The sequence below is a fragment of the Podarcis pityusensis genome (genome assembly GCF_964106645.2).
Source record: "Podarcis pityusensis genome assembly, chromosome: 12".
Lineage (NCBI taxonomy): Eukaryota > Metazoa > Chordata > Lepidosauria > Squamata > Lacertidae > Podarcis > Podarcis pityusensis.
The window spans coordinates 3,813,220-3,839,242 of record NC_138037.1 but is presented as its reverse complement, the minus strand read 5'-3'; the positions used below and the strand labels follow the sequence as shown (position 1 = coordinate 3,839,242).

Below are 26,023 nucleotides of genomic sequence, written 5' to 3'. Positions count from 1 at the left end.
TTTAATCCATAATGTGGGTGAGCTTCATTACACAACCAATTTATGTTTCTTCTTGGTTTTTTGCAAATAATTCCGGGAGCTTTTGTGAGGGTCCTGAAGTTTCTCAGCTAGACGTCCTGAGCTGCCCACCCCCTTCTGAGAACTATCCTTCCCAGGGTACCCTGGAGGAAAGCAATGCAAAGCTTTGGAGCAATACCCGATTGTTTATGCACAATAGCGCGCGATAAGGCTAGTTCCCAGCTGTATAAAGATCAAGGGTTACCGCTAGTATCTCATTTAACAGATAAGGTTCTTAGGGCCTGGAAGAGAGAAAGGGAAACCAAAGAAAGCGAGACCCAATCTGAGCTATTCTTTACACTGGAAGGAAGCCAGTCTTTCATTTGCACAAAACCCTTATTCAGGCGAAGGTGTTGGAAGCAGTGTGTTGCCTTGGCCCTGCTGGCTTCTGCTCTGCCCTGCCAGGAAGGGATGGGGCCAGACACTGCATTAATTAGTTGTCAGGTAGATTGGTCTTGCTCAGAAGATCTGAGCTAGAGACGCAGCAGGGTGCTGATGAGCAGGGGGTGGGAAGGGGTTCAAAGTGAAGATAATTTATGAATCATCTTTTGCTGGGGGGGGCGGTGGCGGCAGGGACTTGCCGTTGGTCCTGAGGGCTGCAAGTGCAGATCAAGAGCCTTGGCAGTGCAAATCAGCTCTGCGGAAGAAGGCAGAATGTTATCCCCAAAGCTATTGGGGGGAAGAGTTTGGGCATGGTCCATCCTGTTCACTACGTCTGTTTGCGGACCACTTCGGCAGCGTTGGACATCATAAAACAAAGCTTTACGGCTTGTTTTCATCAGATAAGAATCTGACCCATCTCAGAGACTTGCATAGTCTACAAAGGCTTTCAGAGACTTATAAGACTTATGTTTATTTGGTTCTATGTTTTCAAGAGAATCCATCAAGGGTGCACATTTAGTGACTTTCAGAGATTTATGAGATTTCTGTTTATTTGGTTTCTCATATTGTTCAATGTTCCGTATAGACTATATAAAGAGTTTATTGATATTGCATTGTTGTACTTGGTCATCGTGTTGCCTTGGATATTACTGGTAATTGTTTGCAACACAGGGGTTTAATTAGTTACTTACTGAACATAAGATGAGCCTGCTGGATCAAGCCAATGGACCCATCTAGTCCAGCATTGTGTTCCTCACAGTGGCCAACCTATGAGAAACCAGCAAGCAGCATAAGAGGCCTCTCCCCTCCTGTTAATTCCAGCAACTAGTATTCAGAAACATTTCTGCCTCCAACTGTAAAGGCAGGGCATAGCCATCCAGGGTTGTTGTTGTTGTTTAGTCGTTTAGTCGTGTCCGACTCTTTGTGACCCCGTGGACCAAAGCATGCCAGGCACTCCTGTCTTCCACTGCCTCCCGCAGTTTGGTCAAACTCATGCTGGTAGCTTCGAGAACACGGTCCAACCATCTCGTCCTCTGGCGTTCCCTTCTTCTTGTGCCCTCCATCTTTCCCAACACCAGGGTCTTTTCCAGGGAGTCTTCTCTTCTCATGAGGTGGCCAAAGGATTGGAGTCTCAGCTTCAGGATCTGTCCTTCCAGTGAGCACTCAGGGCTGATTTCCTTCAGAACTGAGAGGTTTGATCTTCTTGCAGTCCATGGGACTCTCAAGAGTCTCCTCCAGCACCAGAATTCAAAAGCATCCATTCTTCGGCGATCAGCCTTCTTTATGGTCCAGCTCTCACTTCCATACATCACTGCTGGGAAAACCATAGCTTTAACTATACGGACCTTTGTTGGCAAGGTGATGTCATCCAGGGTAGCAGCCATCAATAGCTCTGTCCTCCCTGAAGCTGAGATCCTTCCAAAAAAGGAACATAGGAAGCTGCCTTATATGAATTACAATTTGTAAAGCACATAACACTCTTCCAAACGGAAGAGAACAGTGCAGGATGAGAACATGGCAATGATTCTGCTTTTAGCCTTGTACTGGCCTTGGCCGAGTGAGTCAGCCTTAGGTGACAGACAGACACAACACATAGAGATAATTCTCACATGGGGCTGTAAGATTTGCACTGCCACAAGCATGGGGTTCCAAATGGGGACTGTTTGCTTTCAAAAAAAACGTATAACCAGTTTTTGCAATACGATTGACAGAACTGGAACAAAGGACTTTCTGATGTAAAGCGTGGGAAAACACCGACTTTCTATAAACACAAAAATAAAGAGAAAATTGCTGCAAGGTAATGGCTAGGTGGCAGGCCACCCCAGTGGATAGGGATAGAATGAGTAGCAGTTGCTCAAGTAAACATGTGAAAAAGGAGAGGGGTGGGTATGTTAAGTTGTAAAGGAGCATTGGGGGGAAATCAATAAATCTGCAATGCAAGAAATTGGATATGAAGTCCTGAAAAACCTTATATGGAAGGTTCAGTGAGAAAAGATAGGGAGCTAATTTCATAAATGGTAACTTGCAGTGAGGCTGCTGTACTGTATTCGTTTATGTATTTATTGAATCTATATCTCGCCTTTTTCTCCAAGGAGCTCAGCGAGGCAGACATGACGGTTCTCCCGCTTCCTCCTTTAATCTCCCAATAACCCAGTGAAGCTGAGACAGGGGCTGGCCCAAGGTCACCCAGGGAGCTTCAGGGCCAAGTGGGGATTTGATCCCTGGGTCCGGGTCCAAAAATCTAACCACTGCTGTGTGACAAAGTGGTGTCTATGTATTGTAAATATGGACAGGGAAAATTTGGGCGTTCACTTTAATGACAAGGACACAGTACTTAAAGACTAGAGGAAAATGGATGATCAGGCAAGCAGTAACTCTTGACTATGCAGGAAACAGTTCCCCCAAATCTTCCTTTTCTGCTGTTAATTGTCACATTTTGTTTTTATCTTCTAAGGAAGTGCACAAAGTTATTAAACGTTACAGGCCAGATGCAACTACGTTGGTGCACTGGCAAGATCCGGCCCTAGTGAATTGGGACTTTCCCCCCTGTGACTCCCCCAAAATGGTTTTGGGGGTCTGGAGAACCCGCACGGCAGATCATTCTGTCAGGTAAGCTGAAATGCTTATACCAACAGAACAAGAACATTGGATTTCTCCCCATTTTTTTCCTCTAATAGCATTTATATACTTAGTATTTCAAAAGCAGTGCAAAAGGGTGGTAAAAAGATGAACATTTAAATTTGCCTAGTGGAGGAGTCTAAAACGATGTTAGTGAGTCTAAGAATGGCAGCAGGAGATGCTAAATTTGGTCAGAAGATGTGATCCTGGTGCCAGGAAGCCATCCTTCTGTGATGGAACTCCTACTTGGGGAGTTCCCTGGCTTTTTTCTAGCCTACGTAGGACCAGTCTGGATAGTTAGCCTTGGTGAAAACTTGCCATTTTCATCCCCCAAAAAGTTTTTGAGTTTCTGCTGAAATGAGGCTGCATTTTCATGTTGTATTTTAATCTTGTTTTTTAAGTTGTATTTCAATCAATTGTTTTATATCTGGTGTTAGCCGCCCTGAGCCCGATCTTGGCTGGGGAGAGCGGGGTATAAATAAAATTTATTGTTGTTGTTGTTGTTTAGTTGTTTCCGACTCTTCATGACCCCATGGACCAGAGCACGCCAGGCCCTCCTGTCTTCCACTGCCTCCTGCAGTTTGGTCAAACGCATTCTGGTGCTTTGAGAACACTGTCCAACCATCTCGTCCTCTGTCGTCCCCTTCTCTTTGTGCCCTCCATCTTTCCCAACATCAGGGTCTTTTCCAGGGAGTCTTCTCTTCTCATAAGGTGGCCAAAGTCTTGGAGCCTCAGCTTCAGGATCTGTCCTTCCAGTGAGCACTCAGGGCTGATTTCCTTCAGAATGGATCGGTTTGATCTTCTTGCAGTCCATGGGACTCTCAAGTCTCCCCTCCAGCACCAGAATTCAAAAGCATATGGTAAATTCTTCAGCAATCAGCCTTCTTATTATAATCAAAACAAAACCAGTCTAGTAATTGATGTTTGCGTCTCTGATCTCGGCTCTGCACCGCTACAGTGCTGTGCTCCCCCATCTCTGCAGGACAATAAATGTGCCTGCAAAAGCCAAGAGGCTCCCTGACTTTTGGAACCCGGGCCCATCTGAGCAAGCAAGCAGCGCTTGGCCATCAGGCCTCAGGGACAGAAGCATTTCAGAACGAGATTAATGGGGTTGACAGATCAGAAGGCAGACATGTTTTCCAGGAATATTGTCGGCGTCTGCTGCATTGGAGCAAAAACAACCAAGCCATATGTGCAAAATACAGTGGCTGCAAAGGGAAAAAGAGCAGGCTGTGTGGCTAGGAAGACACGGGATTAGGTGGGAGGAAGCCAGGCTGCAGCCTTCCCCATAAGGCTATGCAACTGTCTTGCAGAGAGAGGTTGTGTTGTTGGAGTAGCGCTGCTTTTTGTTCCCCTTTCCATTCAAAGGAAATAATTTTTATTATTTGTACCCAGCCCACCCGACTGGGCTGCCCCAGCCACTCACGGCAGCTTCCAGCATGTATAAAAACATATCAAACATTACATAATAGAACATTAAACAAAAATCTTTATATAGCTGCCTTGCATTGAGTTGGGCCCCAGTAAGTGAGGAGGAATTAAAGAACCTTTTAATGAGGGTGAAAGAGGAGAGCGCAAAATATGGTCTGAAGCTCAGCATCAAAAAAATCAAGATCATGGCCACTGGGCCCATCACCTCCTGGCAAATAGAAGGGGAAGAAATGGAGGCAGTGAGAGATTTTACTTTCTTGGGCTCCATGATCACTGCAGATGGTGACAGCAGTCATGAAATTAAGAGACGCCTGCTTCTTGGGAGAAAAGCAATGACTAACCTAGACAGCATCTTAAAAAGCAGAGACATCACCTTGCCAACAAAGGCCCATATAGTTCAAGCTCTGGTTTTCCCAGTAGTGATGTATGGAAGTGAGAGCTGGACCATAAAGAAGGCTGATTGCTGAAGAATTGATGCTTTTGAATTCTGGTGCTGGAGGAGACTCTGGAGAGTCCCATGGACTGCAAGAAGATCAAACCTCTCAATTCTGAAGGAAATCAGCCCTGAGTGCTCACTGGAAGGACAGATCCTGAAGCTGAGGCTCCAATCCTTTGGCCACCTCATGAGAAGAGAAGACTCCCTGGAAAAGACCCTGATGTTGGGGAAGATGGAGGGCACAAGGAGAAGGGACGACAGAGGATGAGATGGTGGGACAGTGTTCTCGAAGCTACCAGCATGAGTTTGACCAAACTGCGGGAGGCAGTGGAAGACAGGAGGGCCTGGCGTGCTCTGGTCCACGGCGTCACAAAGAGGCGGACACAACTAAACAACAAGTGTCTACTCCAGGGATGGGAACCTGTGATCCTCCAGGTGATGGAATCAAAGAACCGTAGAGTTGGAAGGGACCCTGAGGTTTCCGGGGTAGACGGCTACAATATCCTACGAAGCAGCTCTAGCGGGTAACTGCTTGCAACGCAGTTGCAGAGGCCCAATTTATTAGAAGTCACTGCTCTCGTATTTTCATGAGATGCAAACACGCCAGCCCGTTGGCATCCTCATTTAAATCTGGGATCTGCCACGGCTACAACTGAATCTTGTCATCTCAGGGCATGCATTAGCCTTAATCTAAGTGCACGTGACATGGTTGTAGCTCAGCTCTGCTAAGAAGTAATCTTGCTTTAGCCAGGATTTCAGTCGGTAGATTTGGAACAGCAGTGACACATCCCACATGATCCGGTGCACAGGACCTTCTAGGTTTCAAGGGGGAATCATATAATCGTAGAGTTGGAAGGGATCTTGAGGGTCATCCAGCCCAACCCCCTGCGATGCAAGAATCTGAGCTGAAGCGTCCCTGACAGATGGCCATCCAGCCTCTGCTTAAAATTCTCCAAGGAAGGAGAGTCCACAACCTTCCGAGGGAGACAGTTCCACTGTTGAACAGCTCTTATCTTATTATCCGTTTGGAGCTGTGCTGCATCTTTGTACTTCTGGTTTACCTTTTGATTCTTTGTATGTTGTATTTGCACTTTTGTAAAGGTAAAGGGACCCCTGACCATTATTAGGTCCAGTCGTGACCAACTCTGGGGTTGTGGCGCTCATCTCGCTTTATTGGCCGAGGGAGCCGGCGTACAGCTTCTGGGTCATGTGGCCAGCATGACTAAGCCGCTTCTGGAGAACCAGAGCAGCACACGGAAACGCTGTTTAGCTTCCCGCCGGAGCGGTACCTATTTATCTACTTGCACTTTGACGTGCTTTTGAACTGCTAGGTTGGCAGGAGCTGGGACCGAGCCACGGGAGCTCACCCTGTTGCGGGGATTCGAACCACCAACCTTCTGATCAGCAAGCCCTAGGCTCTGTGGTTTAACCCACAGTGCCACCTGCGTCCCTTATTTGCACTTTGTTGTTCTAACAAATCAATAAAAAGTTTTTTTAAAAGAAACCAAGCTTGCTCCACCTTCCATTTGACAGCCCTTGAGGTATCTGAAGTTGACTATCATCTCTATTATCCAAGCTAAACATACCCAGCTCCTTCAACTGTTCCTCATAAGGCTTGGCTTCTAGACCCTTGACCATCTGGGTTGCCCTCTTCTGCACACCTTACAGCTTGCCAATATAGCAATAATATTTTTGTGACACTATATAGCAAAACTTACCTTCTTAAACAGAGTCACCACCCAGGAAGTTAAGTAAGGAGGCATTTTATCCAGCAGTTGGGCTGCTTGCAGGAAGCCCATTTAGCAAGTGGCAGCAGCCTTCCCTTGCTGTCAAAGACTCTAGCATTTGAACATTGATAAACCTACTGTTTTGTACATTTTAATATCTGGAGTGCTCCTGTTGCAGGTTTCAGCCAGCCTCTTCCCCCTTTCCCAGGATACTCCATTCCATTTCCCTCTGCCTCAGTTTTCTTTCACAGCTGCCCGCATCAGCCAGCCCTGAGCTCACTGGGCATACTTGGTCCTCACCATGTTGTTTTATGGCCTCTCCCCGCCCAAGCCAACATTTTTTGAACTTCTGGAAACTGTGTTTCCCGAGCTGCTGGCTGATACATCCAGCCTGTGCATGGGTTTTGGCTGCATGAGGAGTCCACACTTGGAATCAATTCACTAGAGATATGAAAAGCAATACAAACCCATCAGTGCAAAACTGGACTGCCTCTTTCCCAAGCTGAGATCTGTATATCACCAGCAACATGGCTCAAATTAGGCCAGGGATATCTATTTTAAAGGAACGCGGGTGGCGCTGTGGGTTAAACCACAGAGCCTAGGGCTTGCCGATCAGAAGGCCGGCGGTTCGAATCCCCACGACGGGGTGAGCTCCCGTTGCTTGGTCCCTGCTCCTGCCAACCTAGCAGTTCAAAAGCATGTCAAAGTGCAAGTAGATAAATAGGTACCACTCTGGCGGGAAGGTAAACGGCGTTTCCGTGCGCTGCTCTGGTTCGCCAGAAGCGGCTTAGTCATGCTGGCCACCACATGACCTGGAAGCTGTACGCCGGCTCCCTCGGCCAATAAAGAGATGAGCGCCGCAACCCCAGAGTCTAATGGTCAGGGGTCTTTACCTTTACCTATCTATCTTAAAAAGAAAAAAACCCTTGCTTTGGCCAATGCACCAAGAACCACATGCCAGTGGTGGATGTAATTATCCCATATCTGTGACTCACTTTTGCTTCAGCTGATCCATGCAGATCAGCAGAGGGAGGTTAGCACCTCCTCTCCACTCACCAAATGATCAAGTGTGATGACCAAGGAGGGGACAGTTTGCATCCCTATCAGCAGGCTCTGGGTGGGGTGGTTTAGTTAACCTTACATTGGAGGTAAGGGTGAGCCAGGGTTAGCAATCCCTGCATAGCCTCGTACGAGAACTTTAAAAATAATTTTCAGTGCACGAGAATGCATATTTGGGCTAGTCTACCACCAGTGAGGTAAAAAATTTTAACTGGGTTTTGGTGGGGGAACCTGTCATGATACTTTCTGAAAAGCAGAATATCCAACCCCCTTTAGAAGCTATCTTTGCAGTGCCAGGGGCTGTGTGTCGTCCCCACCCAAACATACAGATGCAAGCCCTTACGACTGGAGGGGCACGCGATTGAGTGCAGATGGCACCAGGCAGATGGTCAAGAGTCCATCCTGGGGCACACCTTGGGGTTATGAGCCTAGAGCGGAACAATCACCATGCTTCATGGGGCTACCGCAAGTTTCATTTGCTTTCAAGGTCACCTTGATCTCTTTGCTGACGGTAGTAAATTCATTCCGGATGCATTCTCACACGAACCAGCTGTTACAAGGCAGCCTCTTTGAAGACAGACTTCTCCCAGAGCAACCTCCCATCATCATAAAATGCTAATGCCAATCTTGTGGGGGGACAATTATTGTTGCTCATCTCATCAAAACAGCATGATGAGGACGCAAGAGGGAGCATCAGGAGCATTGAGGACAACCCACTGGCTGCAGAAATACTCAAGACAATTAACGTAACCACCACCACCGTAACCCTGTAAGTCTGTCCATGCTCAGCTACCACAAAATCCAGGGTACGAAGGGGGAGGAAGTGTTTGGCTTCCCCCGCTTGCCCCCAAGATTAGCAAAATTCCAGCAGGATTGGGGCAGGGGGGAGAATGTACAAGGAAGTATAGCCTAGAAGGGTAGAGATAATTGCCTGTTTTGTCGCTTACTGTCAACATTGGTGACTTTTGCTTATCTCTATAGATTCACATTTGCTTCCAGGCCTGTTAAGGATGGCAGTCTATGGGCTTTTACAGTACAGGGGTGAGGAACCCGTGATCATCCAGATTTTGTAGGACTCCATCAGCCTCAGCAAGCATGCCAAAGGGTCAGGGCTGATGGTAGCTAGAGCCCAGGAACATGTGGGAGGGTCACAGGTTCCCCACATGTGGCTTAAAGGTAAAAGACCCCTGACAGTTAAGTCCAGTCATGAACGACTCAGGGGTTGCGGCACTCATCTTGCTTTACTGGCCGAGGGAGCCGACGTTTGTCCACAGTTTTTCTGGGTCATGTGGTCAGCAAGACGAAACCAAGAGCCAGCAAGGTGAAACCAGAGCAGTGCACGGAAACGCCATTTACCCTCCCACCAGAGCAGTATCTATTTATCTACTTGCACTTTGACGTGCTTTCGAACTGCAGGAGCTGGGACCGAGCAACGGGAGCTCACCCCATCGCGGGGATTCGAACCTCCGACCTTCCAATCAGCAAGCCTTAGGCTAGGCTCAGTGGTTTAGACCACAGCGCCACCCGGGTCCCTACATGTGGCTTAGCATTATGCTAATCAACTACTAGATGAGCAAATAAGATAGTGGTGGTGATGCCATTTTACCAAAGGCACCCCTGGCTCTACATCAAGGGAGAAGGGGCATTTAGGAGTCTCTTTCCAAGGTGCAAGACTACAATTCCCCAAGCACAGAAACTCCCCTTCGCACAACCAAAGGGGCAAGCAGGGCCACACCCTGACCCCCAACCACCTACACATTAGGATCCTGCAGGATCTAACCCTGAGGCTGCACAGGCTGGTCCTCTACAATAACTGGGTTGGAGGATACAGCATCCTAGAATTGCAGCTTTGGAAGGGACCACAGGGGTCATCTAGTCCAACCCCCTGCAATGCAGGAATCTTTTGCCCAACGTGGGGCTCAAACCCACAACCCTGAGAGCAAGAGTCTCGTGCTCTACTGCATGAGCTATTCTCCAGATGGAAGTGGTTCTGCAGCCATTTTACTTCGGCAGCGTCACCAGGAGATATAGTCTGACACTTACAGAAACTGCTAGTTTAATTGTCTTGATAAACCTTTAAAAAAACCCAAGCTCTGTTATTCTATATGTAAGCCACTTTGGATATGCAGAAACTGGCATTAATGTCAGTGTCAGGCTGGGTACCACTTTATGGTGAGTGAGGGAAACAAGATGACTTTTAATGTTTGAAGCAGCCAATCAGAGGCCAGGGTTTGCAAGCCATTATCCCACGCTGGGTATCAGTTTTATCATATGCCGCAGCTCACTCAGAAGCAACTCCACATTTGGCTGTGAGCACCTTCAGTGTCCTTTTGTTTGGGAAGAGAGATGGAGGAACACTGGAGAAGGAAAAACACTAACCCACGCAGCAGCCTCTACTTTAAAAGATTTCAGTGGAAACCAGGAAGCATAATCATTAATAGATGAAAGCTACCATACAATTTTAAATAGGAAGCAGAAGAGTTGAGTACAGCAGCTTAGCTGCTAGGCTGAAACTGGAGCCACACACACACACACACACACACACACACGGCAGACCGACCATGAACTATTGAGTAAGGTAAAGGTACCCCTGCCCGTACGGGCCAGTCTTGACAGACTCTAGGGTTGTGCACTCATCTCACTCTAGAGGCCGGGAGCCAGTGCCGTCCGAAGACACTTCCGGGTCACGTGGCCAGTGTGACATCGCTGCTCTGGCGAACCGACACCAGAGCAGCGCACGGAAACGCCGTTTACCTTCCCGCTATAAAGCGGTACCTATTTATCTACTTGCACTTAAGGGTGCTTTCGAACTGCTAGGTGGGCAGGAGCTGGGACTGAACGACGGGAGCTCACCCCGCCGCGGGGATTTGAACCACCAACCATATGATCGGCAAGTCCTAGGCGCTGAGGTTTTACCCACAGCGCCACCCGCGTCCCTACTATTGAGTAGTCTTATGTAAAATGAAAGACCCACACAATGCGTGATGGAGCGACCTTAGTGCTGTCAATTCAGTTTTCCAATGTTCCCTGCATCACTGAGATTGCATTTCCAACACACAGAGAATTGCTTGATCTTTATCTCATTCTGCATCTGACTAATGAAATCAAAGAGCTAAAGAAGAGGCCTGCATGTTATACTCCTCCTTTCTTCTGACACTGTGCAACAGTAGAGGTTCTCATTTTAGACATCCTTACAGAATTTATTAAGTTAAAAAAAAAGTAGAAGTTTAAATCCCCTCTGTCAACAACACACATCATGGATTGCCCTGAACAAATCACCTTCTGTAAATACAGGAACCATGGTGAACAGTCACAAGGCCACTGTGAGAAGGAATAATGAACAAGTGTACAACTCCTTTTCTAGCCCACAGAGCTGAAACACACAAGATTTTTAGAGCTTGGAACAGCAGCACCACCAAGTGGGGACTTGGACACACAGCATAGACCCATAGCATCACTGAAAATGGAAGCATCAACCAGCTCCTTAGGGGGAACTGTTACTAGTCTTTTGCTTTTGAACAGATTAACCAATTAAGTAATTGCAGCATGCCATCTCTTTCAAAATACCACAGCTTCTCCTGAACAGATGAAAATTCTTCTGTTAGATTATCTTTAAACAACTGGCAAATGTTTAGAGTCAGATCACCCTCTGCTCAGATTTCATATGAGCAGATGGAACTGTGGTATTTAGCACTACCCACAAACTTTCAAGAAGCCACTTGAGAGCACAGTGGCCTCATCCCAAGCACAGCAGAAGCATGTAAGTCCCCACCTGGGTGGGACTCCCTCTAAAAGATCCTGCCTAAGAGGCAATAAGGACGTCAAGGCTTATTGAACAAGATCTCAGCAGGAGTTCAGCTCTGGACTCGTTGCCCCTGGCATCTCTTCCCCCTCACTTTTAAGTCATCTCCAGCAGCAAAATTAAACACACATGGGATGGAAAAACAAATAGTTAAAAGTGGAAGGTTCAATGTACCGACAAGATGAAGTTTGCACAACGTGCTCCACCAAACCCAAAGCAGGGCCTTCTACCACCCACCAGACCCTCCTAAATCCACATGCAAATCAGAAAACAATTTACTTAAAACTGTTCAACTGAGCCCAGGGGAATGCAAAACAAGCCACTGCTCCTCAGGAAGATGTAAATAAAGTTGTGATTTAATCCCACCAAAACGTCATGCAGATTTTGTACGGTCGTATCAGGTGTTTTTGACAGGCCTTTCTTGTTAGACCATATCTAGTACCAGCTGCTCAAAAGGCAAAAGAAACAGCGCTTGTGTATTGGGCATTTTATTTCCCGAGGCCACAGAAGCAGGTGGTTTCAGCCAAGGCCCTTATTAGGACCAGTGTCGTTTAAAATGTCCCCGTCGCCCTTCAAAAAATTCACAATACATTAAAAAGCACACTGTTTTTCCTACCCTTAAATGAATTATGTGCAAATGTCAAATTAAAAAGACAAACAGCAACTTGAACAAACAATACATATCCAAATACCAGGAAGTGTGCTTTGGGGAGGTGGAATAAACACTTTTGGGAATGTTCACAGGAAGCAGCCAGCAAGGAAACAGTAGAATGGTCTGGCAGACCGCTGGTCCCTGTCGCAGAAAGGGCAAAAGCCTGGACTTTCGCTACGGCAATTCACCCCATTCAAGCACCACCTCTGATTGAAGACTGCAGCCTTCCTTGCCACTGAATGGGAGGACTGGCTTGCATTCTGGCTCCTAATCCCGCCCCGTTTGGAGGTATCTGCTGATCACCTGCACAGAGGCCAAGTAACAACAGAGCAAACAAACTAGGGGGTGGTATTTTAGATCTGACGCAGACACGGAATTGCATCACAGCTCAAGGGGTTTGAGCATATGGAACAACATCGCCAAAAACCAAACATCTGCACAAATATGAAGCAGAAAACGTCCCAGCCTCATGGTTGAGTTTAGCCACTGACTGATTTCTTATAATATTTGAAGGATTGTTTCAAAGACCAAAACACAATTACGGAAAAGTATAGCTTGCAATACTAATTCCCCCTAAATAACACTTGTTCTCCCCCTAAGGTTTAGAAGTAAGCTGGCTTGTAATACTTTCTGGCCAGGCACAACATAGTCTCTGAGCTGCTCCATCTCCTTCTGCCCCCAGGGTTTACACTGGTAACTGGAGCAATTTAAAGCAGCTCGGAACTTGTTTTGGCCAACACTCCTCAAACAGCCGTGTAACTTACACACTTAAAAGAAGAAAGCCATTGATTCCTCACTGGGCGGATGAAGACTCACTCCCATCCTACCTCCCAGCACCCTTCCAATAAGGCATGAGGGAGTGATTTGGGAGCCAAATTCTTTAAAAAGGGTTAGCAAACCTCTGTTGGGGACAGTTGGAGGAAGGAGAAACACACACAGCATGATCTATCCAGGCCAGATTTACCTTCTATGTCAGCTTTCGCCCACCTGGTGCCCACCAGATGTTCTGAACTGTAACAGCCACCTGTCCCAGCCTGAACTGCCGCCCAAAATATCTGGAGGGCATGAGGTTGAGGCTGCCCTAGAAGGATGCCACAATCACAGCCGAGCACACAGGGTGTGTGACTGTATATATGCAGGGACTGCAGTTTGAATTTGAACACTGACAAGCTGTTTTGACACCAGGTCACTCCAGGCGTCGCACATGTAAAATGTCACACCTATGCATTAAAAAGCAACTAAGTTTAAGGTGACGACAAGGTCCAAGAATAAGTTAGAACATGATAAATCAGCTTCCTCTTTGGCAGCAGATAAATACTTCATTGCAGGAAGCCTATGCAAGTTCCACGAAAATACTTCCAACACCCCTCCGCCACATGGTAAGAGAATGCTGGCAATATCAGAGCTGCGGCTCAGAGGGTGGGGTCAGGTCTCAAAAAAACCCCTCCCTGCTCATTGCCCCTTGTACAAAATTAGGGCCATGACACAACCCGGGAAACCCAGTCACAGGTAAATTAGCTTCATCCGGCTGTACTAACATAAAAAGGCACAATTTGTAAAATCGACATTAAAATCTCATGATCGACACTCCGCTCGGCAGTTATATGCTACCCTGATTCCCGTATACACACTGTTTAAATGGATTGTCTTCAGAAGCATACGGGGAAACCCTGGATTCACGGACAGAACGCAAACGCCTGAAGGGTTCGTGCCTGCAATATGGCAGTCCGTGGACTCCGCTTGTTCTTGCATGAAGTGATTCAGTAGACGGTGAAGCAAAGCCCATGCAAGGAGTGAACAATTCCTGCGAGGCACATGGAGAAGTTAACGTGTCCCCGCTTTCACCCACAGGGCAGGCAGGCAGGCTAAATCTGGCTGCCCTTCTTGCGGCTCTCAGAGCTTCTTCAGGCGACTGTAGTGTTCCCTTTTGCTCTTCTCACCAGCCCAGGTCCTGCTCTTCGTGCGGCATTTGCGTAGGTCTTCCTTGAAGTCTTCGTGGTGCATCGGGCGATAGGCTTGGGGCTCACAGTAGCTCTGAAAGGAAAAAGGAAAAAAGGGGATTATGCAAGACCCATAAAATCTCTGGGGCTATTTGTGATTCATTGACAGCCCTTGAATAAATGTATTCTGCACTGATCTTCAGGGTGCTGAAGTCCTACTTAGCGCCCATTTCTGTCACCTAAAAAAGCCATCACTTTTCCTTTCTCCCTAGGTTGACACAGGAGGTGGGAAATCAAGAAGCGCTCGATCCAACTATTTTATACAGAGTTCATAACTCTGGTTTTCCTAGCACAGAACTGCTTTTCACCCTACACAAAGAACACCTGCACACTGCAACAGCTAGAACAGCTAGGTTGCTAAATTCCCACCTAGCCATTAAGTGAATTGTCTGGGGTTTGGGGACAGTCACTCCCTCTCACACACAACAATGTTTTGTGGACAGAGAGAGAAACCATCTACACCACCTTGAGCTTCAGGAAGGTAGGTCACGGTACTCATGCAATAAAGACACAAGGAAGAGAAACGGAAGCTGGGTAAAAAGACACTTACTTTGCATTTTAAGAAGAAATCCTTGTATCCTCCCTTTAGAACATACAGTTCAGGATAATGCAGAGTGGGGTAGCTGTTGCCAAGTCGGTCTCTCTCCCTCACAAATCGGCACCTGTAACAGATGGGAAAGAGCCTCAAAACCCTCCGTAAGTGATGTATGTGGATGTCATTTCTAACAGGAGGGAGATTGTGACGCCAAGCATCAAAATGACAATTATTAAAGAAATGCTTGGAGCGCATAGGAATGCACCAGCGCCTGCTTCTTAAAACCCTTCCATTCCTGTACCCGCCTAGTCTCATTATCTTCTTGGGCTATCAATTCTCACCTACCCTATTCCACTATTAAGTATCAGTTATTGTCCATCCAATCACGTCTCCACGTAACACCACAAGTCCTCCAAGTTCCCAACCTATGCAAAGGGGAGCATTCATGTACTCACATCCGCGGGGCCCGCTCTGAAGAGAACTCGCAGTGGAAAATGATGATGACTCGTTTGCCGTCCGATGACACGATGGGCTTCTTCAGCAAAAAGTCCTCCACGTCCTCTTCCATGTGAAGGTTTACAGCACCCTGAGAAGGAAGAGACACTGGTGAGAGAAGGCAGGTCGATTGTGGGTTGTGTGCTCGTTATGGCACAGCACCCAACAGGACCTGTTGCCCCAAACACTGCATTAAAACAGTATCCATATTCACTCGAGATCTGTCATGATAACTTAGTCTTAGAAGATGAAAAGGGCAGGCATGTCCAAAGTCTGTTTTGGCGGCCCAATCTGGCCCGCCGGTCCGTTTAATCTGGCCCCTGTGGCAGTTTAGTTCCTGGGGTGAAAAAACCTCAACAGCTACAATCCTAAAAAAAGGACAACAACTTTGGTCAGCCCTTACGGCCCTTCACTTCATCAAATCTGATGTGGCCCATCTTCCCCTCCCTAGCCCAAGTTATAAATAGGACGTCTAGAAGCAGAGAACACCAAACAGACGCTTCGTAATATGCTATTCAGTTTTCTCCAGCATCACTGCATCCTCTCAGACGTCACTACAATGGCTCTGTATAAAAGCAGTTACTTTTTGTTCAGCCTCCCACCAGAAAGCAAAACGTTCTTTTGGAAGCTGAACGTCCGACAGGGCTTCCATGGCTTCCAATTGGCTCAGAAGCCACGCTCTGGAAGTCAAACATTTCGGAAGTCGAACAAACTTCTGGAACGGATTCTGTTCAACTTCCAAGGTAAGACTGTACATCTTCTGTCCCCTGACTTGATCTCTCTCCCCTGCCCTGCCATAAAGACACCTTCCTCCCCTGTTTTAGGAAAATCAGCCAAGGGGATCTTTCCCTGCCAAGGAGGCCTAAAAATCCTTACCTTTGAAGTGAGAGTGTTTTTTGAGATACCGTGAAAGGGGCCAGCACAAGTTGAAACTTAGTCAGAAGTGACAGTGCCTAGTATTTGGGATATGCCTAGCTTCGGGATAAGGGACGTGGGTGGCGCTGTGGGTTAAACCACAGAGCCTAGGACTTGCTGATCAGAAGGTCGGCGGTTCGAATCCCCGCGACGGGGTGAGCTCCCGTTGCTCGGTCCCTGCTCCTGCCAACCTAGCAGTTCGAAAGCACGTCAAAGTGCAAGTAGAGGTGCCGCTCCGGTGGGAAGGTAAACGGCGTTTCCGTGCGCTGCTCTGGTTCGCCAGAAGCGGCTTAGTCATGCTGGCCACATGACCCGGAAGTTGTACGCCAGCTCCCTCAGCCAATAAAGCAAGATGAGCGCCACAACCCCAGAGTCGGCCATGACTGGACATAATGGTCAGGGGTCCCTTTACCTTTACTAGCTTTGGGATTCACTCTAATGTTTTTCTGCTTATGCCCAAATTAATCAGGATGCCAGTCTTAAGCAGGTGCCTCTGAACTCCCTCCATACCTTGATGTGGCCTCCTTCATATTCATAGGGATATCGACAGTCAATTATCACACACTCCTTAATGAAGTTTGAAAACTTGCCATTCAACACGTCAACAATCTGGAGGGGAGGAAAAGGTCAAGCATTAGACCTCGGGGACGTTGCCCCATTACTTTAAAAAAAATACTTGTTTTAACTGACAAAACTGTCTAGCTGCGTAGACAAACCCACCCCTCTTCCTTCTCTGGACTCCACAGGTGGCCTGCAGACAAACTACCGGTAAGTTTGCAATCCACGTGAAGCAAACATTTCTTTTTGTGAGAAGAGCCTGTGCTGCTTACCATTTCTGGGTCAATATACTTCAGATCTTGATGCTTCCCGTCTACAGTATGGAAAAGGTAACCCTAAGGTGAGGAAAACAGCAGAACACATGAGTGCACTGCACTTGTCTCACACAAGCCACAGAATGGCAAAAGAGGAAAGGTCATCAGCATTACCTTTGAAAAATCTCCAATAAGATCCCTTGCGTCATTGTCCAAAATGCTCTCTATTTCTGTTGAGTTTTCAAACAACGAGTTTGGGTCAATTAGCACCAGGCTCTAAAGGAACAAGGGGAAAGCAGATGTGAGATGATGGAAGACCAAGTTCATGTAAAGCTTGCAGCAACGGAAGTATCCTTTCCACAACTGCTTTTGCTTGGGTTTGGTGAGAAGGGAACTTTGGAACCCCTGGGTTAAGGGGAAAAGTGAAAAGTGTGGGAAGTACGGGGAGAAGCAGTGGCAGTTTTCTATTATTCCAAAGGTATGCTAGAAAGAACAAGCAGAAAGGATGGGAAGGACTTGAAACTAGAGGAAGGGAAACCTCAAGGAAAACATTAGCATTGCCTTATCTAAGAGAATCACAAAGGAATACAACGAACTCCATGGAAAGATAGAAAGTCAGAAGGAAAAGGAAATAAGCTGGAATTTTAAGAAACACATTAAGCACCTTCGCTCAGACCTCCAAGTCACCCCTGCACCTGCTTAGTTTGGCAACCAAATCCCTAAGGATCTTTGCATTTGTTCCCATCTGCACATTAAGCCCCTTTCCTCCTCAATATTTAGAAGAGTGCCTGCTGATCAGAGGCTCCCACCCCCTTCAGAGAACAGCACACCTCTCACAACCAGTACCAAAGGCAAACAGGCTTTGCTTGAAGTTAAGAGTCCAATATGAACACAAACAAATTGAGCAGGCTGCAGTCAGTGTATGGTGCTCAGCCACCAACCGTTAGTTCTTCAGAAGATGCCTTGCAGACGTTTCTTTTCCTCTTGATGAAATATGGAGAGTTCTCTTCTGGGGATCGTCCCGTTCTCTTCAGGGCAGCTTTGGCCATGCTGTACGGCTCGCTTTCCATGCCCAGCAACCTGCACTGTTTATTCTGCACAAAAACCAAAGCAGCATTAGGACTGCCAGGCAGCCAAAGGTAAAGGGACCCCTGACCATTAGGTCCAGTCGCAGAAAACTCTCGGGTTGCGGCGCTCATCTCACTTTATTGGCCGAGGGAGCCGGCATACAGCTTCCGGTTTATGTGACCAGCAGGACTAAGCCGATCCTGGCGAACCAGAGCAGTGCACAGAAACGCCGTTTACCTTCTCGCCGGAGCGGTACCTATTTATCTACTTGCACTTTGACGTGCTTTTGAACTGCTAGGTTGGCAGGAGCAGGGACCAAGCAATGGGAGCTCACCCCGTTGCGGGGATTCGAACCGCCGACCTTCCGATCGGCAAGTCCTAGGCTCTGTGGTTTAACCCACAGCGCCACCCGCGTCCCTGCCAGGCAGCCAAAGGCATCAACAAAAAGCAACTGACCACAAGTAATTACTTATACCTCATCCACCCACTCTGAAAATGCTGAAGGAACAGCAGCCTCCATTGCAGGAGCAAAGCAACATTTCCCACCACAGCTGAGCTCCCTGGCAAGGTAAGGCACCAAGTGGAATCCAAAAGGACTGGCATGGCCATGGAAGTTGAAGGGAGCTCTACTTCTATCTTGCATCTTGGCCAGAACACACAACCACACACAAAGAAACACAAGCTCCAAAGCCACAGATAGACAACTGTGGAGTAGACGTCATATGCTTGAATGTATTCAAGAGAAACAGCACTAAAAGCGAACACCTCTTGAATATCAGAAAATAAGCTCCACTGAAAGCAACAAAGGGTTTTAAATGCACTATTCAGGCTCCATGAAGACTAAAATGGCCAACTTACATGGGCATCCTCCCCTTTCTTCATGACTAGAGGAGCTGTCCAAAGGCTGGCCACGTCAGAGGGCACCTCACCATCATTCTAAAATAAAATTAAAAGGTCAGTTACTAAGCAGGGAAAACAACATTAGTAGCAAGTGAAATGGTGACTCTTCTTGGACAGGAGGGACTTTGCCACTTATCAAGATTAAATTAAATTACAGTGGTGCCTCGCAAGACGAAATTAATCCGTTCCGCGAGTGTCTTCGTCTAGCGGTTTTTTCGTCTTGCGAAGCAATCCTATTAGCGGATTAGCGCTATTAGCGGCTATTAAAGGCTTATCGGCTTAGCTGCTAAAAGGCTATTAAAGGCTTAGTGGCTTAGAAAAAGGGGGGGGGGAGCGAAAAAAAATCTCAAGACTCGCAAGACATTTTCGTCTTGCGAAGCAAGCCCATAGGGAAATTCGTCCTGCGAAGCAACTAAAAAACGGAAAACCCTTTCGTCTAGCGGGTTTTCCGTCTTGCGAGGCACCACTGTATTGTCGTAAGTTATATGTGGAGTGCATTTGCAGACTACTCAAAAATGTCCACTGGACCAAAATAGAGTGTTGAGTTTGCTGTGTGGGTCAAATTTCAATGACTACATCACACTCAACTTGCAAAATGTGCATGGGGCTTCAGTGTTGTTTCCTAGAGTAGTCAGAAGTGCTGGTATTCATCTTTAAATTCTGAGACAGGGTAGGGGTGAGAAATACCCGATTTTGTTGGGACTCCAAATCTCTTCACCCGCAGTCAGCATGGCCATTGGTCAGCACTGAAGTAAGTGGAAGCTTAGCAACACATGGCGGGCCAAAAGTCGCTGGCCTAAACTATTCGCAGTATTGCTCCCTCCCATTTTGAGTTTGCTTTCCCACAGATGTGCTTCAAAAGCCCTTCTCTGTGTTCCACCTGCTCCTGTGGTGAAAAGGGTCTGACTAAGGATACACTTTTACTATGGCACATCATCTTTGGAATTTCCTTCCCCGGTTAGCTATTCGGTATCATCACTTTTTGCATTTACACAGCAAGGCAAGAGCCTTTTAGCTGTTTAGTTACATGTTACTGTTGAAAGCTGCTTTGAACTCATCTCCTGGAAACCCAACCAACCAATGAATTACTACAAAAAAAAAAAAAAGAGGTTACTGCTCAAGTCCTCTTATCTCCATATTTTCACCCAAAATAGGCAAACCAAAGAATTTGAAAAAGCCTACTTATATCAGTTATCAAGTGCAGTATCTACAGTGCTGGCCATCTTTAGACAGGCTGAAAATGGCTGTACCCAACACAAACCACCTAGCCAGGGAACTTTTAGTTTTTAAAGTATTTAATACAGATGTGTTTTCATCATCACTTACGCAGACATCTGGACCATCCATTATCTCTAAGAATCCATCATCATCGTCATCATCTTCCTCAGTTTCTGAGGCCCCTCGAGACAGCGGCCTCAGAAATGCTGGACTGAAGCTTTCTTGATAGTTGTCAACTTTTCCACTATGAAACTAAAACAAATGATATTTTATTGGTCGCCATTCAGTCTGTCTTCCCTCATAGGATTATGGCTTCACTTTGAGAAGATCAGGAAAGGAATAAAAAGCAGTTCACAGATAGGGCATTCTCCTGGCTTGCTTAGGTAGCTCTCATCTAGAATCACAACTCTGTAAACCCAAATACACTAAATGCAGAGACCCAGCTGCCTAAAAATCAGCTAAATCTGCTTGCAAAACCAAGATGCCGAAAGATGTGGCCTCCCACAACCAGATCTTGCCAAATAATTACATGAGGGCTCCGCGACGGCTGTCCAGTGTCCTCATGGCATGCAAATAATGAAGACTCACTTGGTTTGTGTAGCTCCAAGTTGTACTCTTCAGCACACTGTCTCATTCCATGCAGTTTGTTAGAAACTGCAGGCATACACAGAGCTGAGCATACAATCTGGCACCTGATGCAGAAGCATGTTTTTTTCCAAATCTTGATTTCTAACAGTATTTCTGCCTTTTGAGGCTCTCCTGCCATTTCTGACAGAGTTGGTCCCAGGTTTGGGCACAGTAGTTAGCACCACGACATTCTGCTGAGCACAGAGACTACACGAGTAGTACATACCAAAAGTGTTGTGGCGGGCTCCTGCCTCAACCCTTCATCTTCAAGGGAAGAGGTACGTAGACTGGTACGGGAAGCAGGCTTTGTTGGCTTTTTGAATTCAAATGGTTCCTTAGGGAAAGGGAACAAGACAGCCGTTTTACCAATTCATTAGAGCTCAAAAGGCCAGGAAATAAACCTGCAGTTCTAGAGCCTTTGGTCTAGAGTCCTGCAGCGTTCAAGAGAAATCTAATCTTGATCAGCTCTTTTGTTCTACCACACCCAGTCTTTCTGTAACCTTTTTCGCCCCCACTCATCTTCCTATAATGAAATTAAGTTCAGCCCATAGCAGAGACTGGATAGGCATCTCGGGTGGAACACCTAGGCAAAGCTTAAAATGTCTGCCTATTCACATTTAAATGAAGAACCACAAGCAGTTATTTATCATGGCTCTAAGTTCTCCATGAATACATCAGTGCAAAGAAAAATTACCACCACCCTGGGACAAACCGCATCAGATTCAAACACAAAAACTAACTGGGGCACTTCTCCAGCAACTTTAGGAAGGAAACAGAAGGAGCAAAATGGCTGAAGCAATTCAGTATGATTTTCCACACACTGGCTGAAGTTACTCTTATCACGCGGAAAGTGCTCCTGTAAATATCCAAATGAATACTCTACCAATAACATTCCATCAAGTATTTCACATCTAGGGTTTTACAACAGCAAAAAGCACTTAAGCTGGAACACAGCGCCTGCAGCAACACTCATTTACAACTCTAACCCTGTTACACTTCCCTCTTACATATGGACGTCAGTTCCAGCCCTTGGGGCAAAGCCATGGCCATCTTCCCCATATTAGGAACTTAATGAAATAAACTTACATTCTCTTTGTTCTCCTCAGGGCCACATCCCTGGAAGACATCACAACTGAGCAAATCTAAGTGGCTCCTCTTCAGGGCAGGACTGCATCCCAAAAGGCTCTGCTGCAAAGGCGAGAGAAGCAAATGCAGAGTCAGGTTCCAGCTCTCCTCTTTTGTCACGAGGAGCAACCAACAGAACAGCAGGACCCAATTCAGTTAAAAAAACATAAAATCTGGGCCAATGACAGTAGCCATGGACCACAGCATGCTAGCTGAAAAAGAAAACGGGAGGATTTGAATTGGGAGGTGGGCAGAGCTGGCTAGGACCCGGAACAAGAGCAAGTGATGTAGGGAAGGAGGATTTCTAAAATTGAACATTTTCCAGGGCTTTGTTCTTCCACGGGGGAAAAATAAATCACTATTTCTATGCATTTGTTGTTTCATAAAATTCATCATTTAAAACTAGTGAGTGCCAATACAATATTAAGCAAACTTGGGAGTTTCAAACTGTATTTTTTTCAGGTGATCATGCCTAAGGACGGGAGAGAGTACATACATATTTTACATTGGCTCCCAGTGTGTTTCTGAGCACAATTTAAAGTGTTGGTGCTGACTTTTAAAGCCCTAAATGGCCTCGGCCCAATATACCTGAAGGAGCGTCTCCACCCTCATTGTTCAGCCAGGACACTGAGGTCCAGCTCCGAGGGTCTTCAGGCAGTTCCCACACTGCAAGAAGTTAAGCTACAGGGATCCAGGCAGAGGGCCTTCTCGGTAGTGGTGCCCACCCTGTGGAATGCCCTCCCATCAGGTAAGAAGATGAGTAATTATATAACATTTAAGAAACATCTGAAGGCAGCCCTGTATAGGGAAGCTTTTTAAGGTTCAATGTTTTATTATGTTTTTATATATACTGGAAGCTATATTGGCTGGGGCAACCCAGTCAGATAGGTGGGATACGAATAATAATAATTACTATTATTAATAATACTCAGTCATTAAATTAGGTGTGTAAAATTAAACCAAAAAGACACTAAGAATCCAGCTCTGTGTAAGATATTAAAATCCCTTAATGTCAACATTGGGATTTCCAGGAGCCTGACAGACAACATGCAAGACTTTTCAAGCTTTATTAATTAAGTTTACATAATCTGACAGTTCTGCATAGTGTGAAGTTCAGCTGAGAAAGGGACAAAGGAAGGTTTCCTTCCTAAGCTTCACTTACCGGGAGGGAGTGCATTCTTCGCATGGGCACTCTAAAACTGCAAGAACAAAAAGATGCACATGCCTTAACATAGATTTACAAGTTAAATTTCAACATCCAAGCTAACATGATAGACTACCTAGTAATGACTCATTTAGCTAAAATAATATCACACTGGGTACGCCAACAGTGACCCAACATTCTGGCAAGCGTGACATGTTCCCAAGTGTGAGAGTGCATACACATCCCTCTCCTGTGCGTTGGTGAGTGAGTACTAAAGTCTAAGAATGAGACATTCCCATAAACATTGTGCCAGGAAACAGAGGGGAACCTATCATACAGAGCTACAACCAAAAACCTTTTACACCAGTCTTGCTAATTTGAAGTACCAGGGTTCTGAAATACTCAGTCAATACTCTCACACCTTCCAAATGCATTTTTTGCTTAACACAAGCTGCTCCAAAGCAGACTCTTTTAGGATGCCCTGAACCAGTTTCATACAAAACCCCAAGCAAAAAAACCACAAAAAACAAACAAACAAAAACACACACACACACAAAACACACAAACTACATACATTTCATCAAGGTTTTTCATGCCGAGCTGGGTAGGAGAATCCATACAGCAACCTGTGAAAGAAATCATCTTACAACTTGCACAGATTTTTGTAGAAAGTGACAAAACATGCAGACAAAGATATTAGGTCAGTACTGTTCTCATTACGTAAATGGACTGACGACATATTGAAGCTTATTGTTCACATATAACAGCCATCTTATGGTTTGGCTGCTCATACTAAGTCTTGGATCTTAGTGTTCCCCTTTCTCCCAACCAGAAAAACAATGATGTTACATCTCAGCTGGGCAATCAATCACTGTTAGAACTGGTCTTCCAGTCCTGATCTGTAGGCCATCATTTCCCTGGGTTCAGGGAAATTATGGTGGAATCAAACCAGGAAATCAAGGAAAGAACTGGGAGCGCTGGCTTACAACATGCTCCCAATCCTCCAAATCATTTGGAGTAAGAAAGTTACATTTGGACCAATCAAGTAAGCTCCTAGCTCAGATGCTAGTTGAACTTCCCAACTAAAACTACAGAGAAGTTTATTGTCAAGCCCAGTGGGTTTTGGATTATATGGGAGCATATTCACCCAGTGCTTTTCCAGCTGCACTGGCTCCCGGTGGAGTACAGGGTCAGATTTAAGGTGCTGGGTTTTGACCTTTAAAGCCCTTCACGGCCTAGGACCCTTGTACTTACGGGACTGCTTCTCCTGGTCTGTCCCACGGAGGACCTTAAGGTCCGTAAATAGCAACACCCTAGAGGTCCTGGGCCCTAAGGAAGTCGGATTAGCCTCAACCAGAGCCAGGGCCTTCTCAACACTGGCTCCGGCCTGGTGGAACGCTCTGTCTCATGAGACCAGGGACCCGATTTCTTTCCGCAGGGCCTGTAAGACAGAGTTGTTCCACCTGGCCTTTGGCTTAGAATCAGTTTGATTCCATCCCCCTCTTTCTTTCTCCTTTCTCCTCCTGTGAAGAGGCTGCATCCTAATGTTTTAATGTTGTATTTTAATCTTGTTTTTTAAATTGTATTTTAATCAACTTGTTTTTATTATTGGTTGTTAGCCGCCCTGAGCCCGGTCTCGGCTGGGGAGGGCGGGGTATAAATAAAATTTATTATTATTATGGCTGAAGGCAGACAAACCTGAATCTGTAGATTCAGAAGACGACGTCCTTTGCAGATTGACATTCTTTTCTTCTGACGTTTGTACACAATTTTCACTTGAGCTGCAAATAATCAGATACACTACTGTTACATCACACGTCATTGTGAAGAAGTCTTCTCAGGGCAACCAAATGGAACATAATGCCAGTTTACATAAACACAAACGAAAGTACATAAATAAAAAATGCAGCATAAAAATGGTTCCATGCTGAGATCAGTTACTTAAGAAAACAAGGGTAGCAAAGTGGGTATCATAAACCAGAAATACTAGCATTCAAATTCCCACTCAGCTCACTGGGTGACCCTGGGCTCTGTCACTGGGCCAGCCTAATCTACCTCAAAGGCTGAGAGAAAAAATGGAGGGAGTTGGGAGAGGAAGCATGGAAGCCACCTTGAACTCCCTGGAGAAATGGTGTAATATTAGCGTATCAAGTAAATAAATCAAATAAATAAAGCAAAATAATAACCAATTATTATTCTATCCAATTCTAAAACAGGAGGATGAAGCTCAAAGTGGTATAGTGCTCAAGAGTGTTGGGCCACGGTTCAGTTCCCCACTGAACTATGAAGCTCACGTTGGGCCAGTCGCTCTCTCTCAGCTTAACCTGCCTCACAAGGCTGTTGTGTGTGCAGATAAAGGGGAAAATAGAGAAACAGAGAGACGTGTCGAGGAGAACCATGTACGCCACCTTGTCCTGCTTCAGAGAAAGAGCGCGGCATAATAATTAATAATAGTAATAAATAGTAATAGTAGTAATAATAATAATAATAATAATAATAATAATAATAACAGCCCTAGTTGGGTTATATACTTAGTCCCACCAAGTTGCTCAATGGACAGACGAAGCGGCTTCTAAAGCCAGGTGTGCGGCGTCGCCGGACTCCAACTCCCATCAGCCCCAGCGAGCGCGGCCGACGGCAAAGCATGACGGGAGTTGGAGTTCTGCGGCGTCGCGCGGGACAAAGGCCCCCCAACACCCCACAGCGAGGCGAGAGGCGCCTAAGTCGAGGGCGGCCGCCTGCCTTACCCGCCGCAGCCCAGGCTCCTCCGGCGGTCGGCGGCGCGAGCGAGGCCGGCGGGTTCGGGGAGGCCTCCGCGACCCTGCTGCGGAGCGGGGCAGCGCGGCTGGTCCTGCAGGAGGAGGCGGCGGCGGTGAGAGAGCCTCGGCGGGGCAAGGCCGCCGGGCTCCATGAGGCGAGGCTGGGGGGAGTCAGTCAGTCCGGCGGCAGCGAAGGCCCCCTGCTTCTTGCCGCCTCAGCGCTGTGAGGCGGAATGAGCCTCGCCGTCGGCGTCGCCTCGG

At 46.6% G+C, this 26,023-nt stretch overlaps 1 protein-coding gene and 2 long non-coding RNA genes across 3 annotated transcripts; 2 read left to right on the top strand and 1 right to left on the bottom strand.

Annotated features, from left to right (window-relative positions):
* Positions 1-1,540: 1,540 nt before the first annotated feature.
* Positions 1,541-14,702, top strand: LOC308459198. Its single transcript, XR_013977889.1, has 3 exons — positions 1,541-3,048; positions 8,379-8,479; positions 14,377-14,702. It is a non-coding gene; the product is annotated as an uncharacterized lncRNA (long non-coding RNA).
* On the bottom strand, positions 11,851-25,982 carry CDC25A (cell division cycle 25A). Its single transcript, XM_080974166.1, has 15 exons — positions 25,751-25,982; positions 24,702-24,784; positions 23,578-23,629; positions 23,022-23,058; positions 21,821-21,922; positions 20,961-21,068; positions 20,216-20,359; positions 18,848-18,925; positions 17,863-18,015; positions 17,096-17,197; positions 16,940-17,002; positions 16,620-16,718; positions 15,155-15,285; positions 14,715-14,826; positions 11,851-14,198 (listed from the first exon to the last, which is right to left on the bottom strand). Exons 1-15 carry the CDS (start codon positions 25,912-25,914, stop codon positions 14,058-14,060), a joined length of 1,569 nt encoding a protein of 522 aa, XP_080830292.1. The 5' UTR covers positions 25,915-25,982; the 3' UTR covers positions 11,851-14,057.
* LOC308459203 lies at positions 15,511-21,944 on the top strand. The gene is made up of 2 exons (XR_013977895.1): positions 15,511-15,937; positions 21,841-21,944. It is a non-coding gene; the product is annotated as an uncharacterized lncRNA (long non-coding RNA).
* Positions 25,983-26,023: the final 41 nt, after the last annotated feature.